This window comes from Plecotus auritus (genome assembly GCF_963455305.1).
Source record: "Plecotus auritus genome assembly, chromosome: 2".
Lineage (NCBI taxonomy): Eukaryota > Metazoa > Chordata > Mammalia > Chiroptera > Vespertilionidae > Plecotus > Plecotus auritus.
Genome location: NC_137771.1, coordinates 70,824,370 through 70,830,595, shown reverse-complemented (window position 1 = coordinate 70,830,595; position 6,226 = coordinate 70,824,370). Strand labels below are relative to the sequence as shown.

Here is a 6,226-nt window from a genome sequence, read left to right as displayed (position 1 = left end):
TAGGCCTGCAGACTGAGAGGTCCCAGGTTCGATTCCGGTCAAAGGTACATGCCCAGGTTGCAGATTTGATCCCCAATAGGGGGCGTGATGAAGGCAGCCAATCGATGATTCTCTCTCATTACTGATGTTTCTATTTCTCCCTTTCCCTTCCTCTCCAAAATCAATATATATATATATATATATATATATATATATATATATATATATATTTTTTTTTTTTTTTTTTTTTTTTTTTAATGAGTCTAACCATGTCAAGGTGGAAGGAAGCAAGATTATTTAATAAGCTATTTCAATAGTCTAAGAAAGAGATGATGGTGACTAGAACTGGGTTGATAGCAGAAGAGATGGAAGAGTGAGCAGATAAATTTTGGAAGCAGTAAACATAGACTTTTCTGATAGACTGGAGGTAGGAAGGGCTAAACAGGGAAGACTATAGTACAGTCTGTAGACATCTGGCCTAAGCAACTGTGTAGGTTGTAAATAAATTTCTTTGGTTATTAGAACTAATGTTTAGTTTTTTAATAAAGAAAACAAATACAGGGTATCCCAAAAAAATGTATACACACTTTAACAACTGATTCTATTACATTTTAAAATGAAATGTATTTTAATAAGCACTGCCTTTATAATTATTTGAAGTGTGTGTAGTTTTTTTTGTGACACGCTGTATTTAGATAACAGAAGTTAAATTTTTAAAGATATATAAACTTTTATCACAAAAGTACTGAAAATATAAACATAAAGGATCACAAAAATTAATCTGCCTGCAAATTAAACTGCCTTTTATAAATTATCAAATTGGTAATTTCTAAATTAAGCACAATAACAAAGTATAATTTATTAATACTATGCTGAATAAAGAATTTTACATGTTTCCCACAAAAATTACTACTTGGATGTACTTGCCTATCTCTCATTCTAAAACATTTACTTAGAAGTTGTTATACAGGATTCTTTCCAAAAGTTTATTTTTTAAAAAAAAATCCTACTTAGAAACAAAAGAACCTACTAATTCTAACCCTAAGAGATCTATTCTCCTTTTACCTTAGCCCTTCCACAAATATTTTTTTAAAAAGGAAAAACAAAAGGATTGATCAGATCCTAATATCCTTAAAATATAAACTTCTGAGCAAAAAGACTTTCTTTCTTGAAGCCATTTAAAGTACCTAGACTCCTAGATAGGCTCCCAATTTCTCCCATCTTCACTAACCTTTCTTGGCTCCAAATCCCTGTAAGTGAATATAAATGCCCATTGTATTTTCCCAGCTGAAAGATAAGCGAATCTAGCCCACAAGAACAAATTCATATTGGCCTTAATTTTAAAAATTCTCTTTAGCCCAGCCGATGTGGCTCAGTGGATTGAGTATCGATCCATGCATCAAAAGGTCACTGGTTAAATTTCCACTCAAGGCACATGCCCTGGTTGCGGGCTTCATCCCCAATAGGGGGCATGCATGAGGCAGCCAATCGATGCTTCACATTAATGATTCTATATCTCCCTTTCTCTCTCTCTCAAATCAATAAAAACTTATAAAAATTTTTTTAAATCTATTTTAAAGCTTTAACTGTATGCAAAGAGAGAAATTATCTGTGAAATTCTACAAATGCCCAATCATCCATTTAATGCCTTGAAATTAGTTAATACATCCATATCTAGATCCATTTGGTGCCTCAAATTTTAATTTCCTTGAAAGAGAGCCCCTCTCAAAAGATGCCAGAGTAAAGATCCAAAGAGAGAGCACTGTTTTTCAGTGACATAAATGGTCACTTGAAAACAGATCACCTATCAATCTCGTTTTCTCTTTTAGAGTGTACTAGAGGCCTGATGCACGAAATTCGTGCAAGGAGCTCGGCCCTCACAGCCCTGGCTTTGTCCGGAAGATTGTCCAGAAGGTTGTTCGACTGTCTGGTCTAATTAGCATATTATGCTTTTATTATTACAGTATATAAGCATATGGCTTACAAAAAGTAAAAAGAGGAGAGAAATATTCAAGAGAAATAATTCTTTTCTTTAAAAAGTGATAGTTTGCTTCTTGGTTCTTCAACCAAATACTGACATGACAAAATAACTAACACAACTATGAAAAATTACTTGTATTCAAATGTATTTTCAAAAAGATTTCAAGATTTGACACAGGCACCAAGAAATGAAATTAATTAAAGCAAGTATAAATAGGTAAGTTATAGACTGACCTCTACTTGACATATTAAAAAATATTTAGTATACATTTTAAAATATGATTGAGGTAAATTTTTTCTATAATTCAAGTCTTCTCAATCATCTTAAAATACCTGTGAGCTGAACTCATGCATTAGGCAAATCCTGATTTTAAATACTCATCTAATGGCTGAACTGTTTCATGTAAAATTGCTAATCCAGGTAGAGTTTTTGTAAAAAAACATTTTATTACTACAAAGGGAAACATGGTCACAAAAAGCCTTGAAGCGTATCTTAACGCAAATTACTATTCAATGTTCAATGCAGTAAAAAAATACACAGAGCACAAAATACTTGCCCAATTAATCTCTTCCAGGGTAAGTATTCAAAACATTAATGCACACTTGAATATATACTCCCAAGAGCAGCATTTAAGTTCAAATGATTAGAATAGATATACTAACAATACATATCTGTTATCCTAACACCAATAAAGTAATAAAAATTAAGCTTACAAATTATACAAACAATTTATTGAATCTAAGTTGGGTAACTATAAAAACTAAACTAATACCTTCATTTTATTTAAACAAATGCCAAACATTTAGAAATTATATAAAATAAAATTTTAATGTGTGGAATGCATGCAACATGGGTGTTAACTCTCATATTTTAAACTATTAAAATTCTTACCCTTTTCCACATTAGGACAGAAATTTAAAGCTTCTTTTATATCTAATACCTTATATTTAATTTTCTTCTGGTTGGTCAGCAGGGAGGCTGACATGCTCTTCCTTTGCTGCTTCTTCCCCTCCTTCCCCCACTCCCGCTCCTTCCCCTGTCCCCTCTGTGTCTCCCACTCCCTCTATTCCTTTACCTTCTCCCCCACCTTCCTCTACTTCCTCTGCTTCCTCTGCTTCCTCTATACCCTCTGCTTCCTCTACACCCTCCACTTGCTCTACTCCCTCCACTTCCTCTACTCCCTCCACTTCCCCCACTTCCTCTTCTTCCTCCTCTTCTTCCTCCTCTTCAATATGTTCACCAATCTTTTCTTCCTCCTCTTCATCTCCTTCTATTTGCTGATCTTGAGAATGATCTTGAATTTTAAAAGGATTCTCACCCTAAAAACATAAGAAATAACTTTTAAAATCAGCACATTTCATATCTGAAATTTTAATATATTATATCATCAAAATACTTTTAAAGCTTTGTATTTTAACACTAGAGGCCCAGTGCATGAATTCATGCACAGGTGGGGTCCGGCTGGCTCAGCCCCAATTGGAACGGATCAAGGCCGGGCCTGTCGGGAGGATGCGACAGCGGGAGGTTGGTCAGCTGGCCAGCCTGCCCCAATCAAGGCCCGAACAGTGCGGACCAGCTGGGTGGAAGGGCCTCAGGCAATTGGCCGGCAGGCCCTGCCTCCGATTGGGGTGGGGTGGCCAACTGGGGGCGTGGCCCACTGCGCAGAGCCCCTCCCCATGGCTGGCTGGCCCTGCCTGTGAATGGGGTGGGGGGGGAGCCAATCGGGGGCCAGTGGCCTCAGGTAGGGGCCATGTGTGGTTGGCCAGTAGGCCCTGCCCCTGATCAGAGTGGGGGGGGGGGGGGCGATCGGGAGCAGAGCTGGCTGGTAGGGGCCCATCGGGGGTGGGGCCAGACAGGGGGAGGGGCCGCAAGTGGTTGGCCACCAGCCCTGTCCCTGATTGAGGTGGTTGGGGCCCATCTAGGGTGGGGCCGTCCAGGGGAAGGGGCTGCAGGCGGTTGGCTGGCCAGCGCCGCCCCCTATTGGGGTAAGGGGTGCAATCAGGGGCAGGGCCAGCTGAGGGGAGGGGCTGCAGGCTGGTCGGAGTAGGGCGGGCAATTGGGGGCAGGGCCAGCCAGAGGGGAAGGGCCACAGGGAGGTTGGCCAGCTACCCCACCCTCAATCAGGGTTGGAGAGGCCGATCAGGGGCGGGGCCGGGCGGGGGAAGGGGCCGTGGGAGGCTGGCTAGCCGGTCCCACCCCCTGATCAGCCAGTTCGCTGGCCGCAGTGGGCGTCATAGCGACCAGTCATTCTGGTCGCTACAGTCGCTAGCTTTTTATATATATAGATGACAAAACCAATAAATATCTGTTGAGTACCTATTCATGCCAAAGTGAGTATATCCATTTCTGAAGTCATTACTTTATACTGATAAACTGGAAGGCTTAAAGGCCCTACTTTTTTAACTGAATTTCTAAAATTTCTATGTGTGTAGAACAAAGACAAATACATGGGTTTTCGTAGAAACTAAGTAGATGTAGTAAAATATCTAACTCTGCCCTAGTTAATTTGGCTCAGTGGATAGAGTGTTGGCCTGCATACTGAAGGGTTCTGGGTTCAATTCTGGTCAAGGACACATGCCCAGGCTATGGGCTCATCCCCAGTAGGAGGTGTGCAGGAGGCAGCCAATCAATGATTCTCTCTCATCTCTCTCTGTCCCTCGCCCTCTCCCTTCCTCTCTGAAATCAATAAAAATATTTTTTTTCAGATATTTATCTTCTACTTAATTATACTAGTAGTCAATGTACTGCTGTTGCAGAATAGCTTTAAAAACAAATGAGCCTGATTGGTGTGGTTCAGTTGGTTGAGCATGATCCCATGCACCAAGAATTACCAGTTCAGTTCCCAGTCAGGACATATACCCAGGTTGTGGACTCGATCCCCAGTAGGGGGAGTGCAGGAGGCAGCAAATCGATATTTTCCATCAATGTTTCTCTCTCTCCCTCTCCTTTCCTCTCTCTAAAAAAAATGAATAAAAACATATTTAAAAAGAAAGCAATAATAAGTTTATATAGCATAAGCTATATAAATTTTTAAAAAATGTTTTAAAAAATGCAAATGAAAATAATCTACCTAATTTTTCTTTAAAAAAATGGACAAATTTTTAATTCACTAAACATTCATAGACACAATTGTATTTTAATATTTTTATTTAAATAACTGATGTGCTAGTTAGTGTGGCTCAATTGGTTGAATGTTGTCCTACGTACTAAAAGGTCTCTGGTTTGATTCCTGGTCAGGACACATGCCCAGGTTGCGAGCTCCATCCCCAGTAGGGGGCGTGCAGGAGGCAGCTGACTGATATCCCTCTCTCACATGGATGTTTCTCTCTCCCTCTCTGTACCTTTCTCTCTCTCTAAAATCAATTAAATAAATACTTGAATTATGTATCTGAATTAAGTCTCAAAAATTGGACCACATCAGAAGGCTATGTTAATATAGCATGAATGAAGAGGTAATAAAGGTTTTTATAAGACTAGTTATACACTTTAAGATAAACCAGGTAGGATTGTGCAGGATAAGCTGGAGCAGCAAGAAAAGAAATACTAGTGAGGAGGCTACTCTAATAGCCCAGGAAAGGGAAGTATAAAATATGTTGTGGCACCAGTAACAGAACAGTTAAAACAGGATGAAGAAAAAAGAAGCAGCAGGTATACGCTACCTATAATTACAACTTCAGGTGTCTAAATGACTAACAGGCAGCTATAAATTGCAACTCAGAAGAGGGTTCAAAGTAAGACATTTAGATTTGTGAATTGCTTGCACAGAGTAAGTGGTGAAGCCAAGGTTTTAAATGGGACAATGCAGGGGTAGGCTGGGGGAGAAAGTAGAAAAAAAGCTCCAAGAATAAAACCCTTTGAAAATGCCTATACTTGGGGGTAGAAGTTAGAAAAGGAACACTGAATGTAAGAGGAAACCCAAGACAGCAAAGTATCTGCCAAAACAAAGTTTCAAGAATATGTGATAGATCAGCAGTGTCAATTAATGCAATCAAGTAACAGTAAACAGAATGGAAAAAGGTCAGTAAAGTTGATAACTATTAAAGCTCCGTGAGGGATTTATTTTACTATCCAATTATTTGATAAGTTTAAAATAATAAAGAATAATTTATCATTTGAAAATTAGGTCACTGATCATCTTAGAGCAGTTTCAAAAGGATGACATAAGTGAAAGTTTTACCCAAGAAGTATTTGTCACAATTTCCCACAAAGCTCTCAAAAGACAAAGGCCCATGTCCGACATTCCCAAATTTTACTTTAGTCAAGTAG

General features: G+C 39.0%; 1 protein-coding gene across 4 annotated transcripts in view; it reads right to left on the bottom strand.

Moving 5' to 3' along the window:
* Positions 1 to 235: 235 nt before the first annotated feature.
* The window catches only part of ZNF326 (zinc finger protein 326), a 46,869-nt gene continuing 40,878 nt past the window's right edge, over positions 236 to 6,226 (bottom strand). For all 4 annotated transcript variants that reach the window (XM_080657912.1, XM_080657913.1, XM_080657914.1 and 1 more), the window contains one exon: positions 236 to 3,279. In XM_080657912.1, the coding sequence (XP_080514038.1) occupies positions 2,908 to 3,279 (372 nt within the window). In that variant the 3' untranslated portion in view covers positions 236 to 2,907. The remainder of the gene's footprint in view (positions 3,280 to 6,226) is intronic.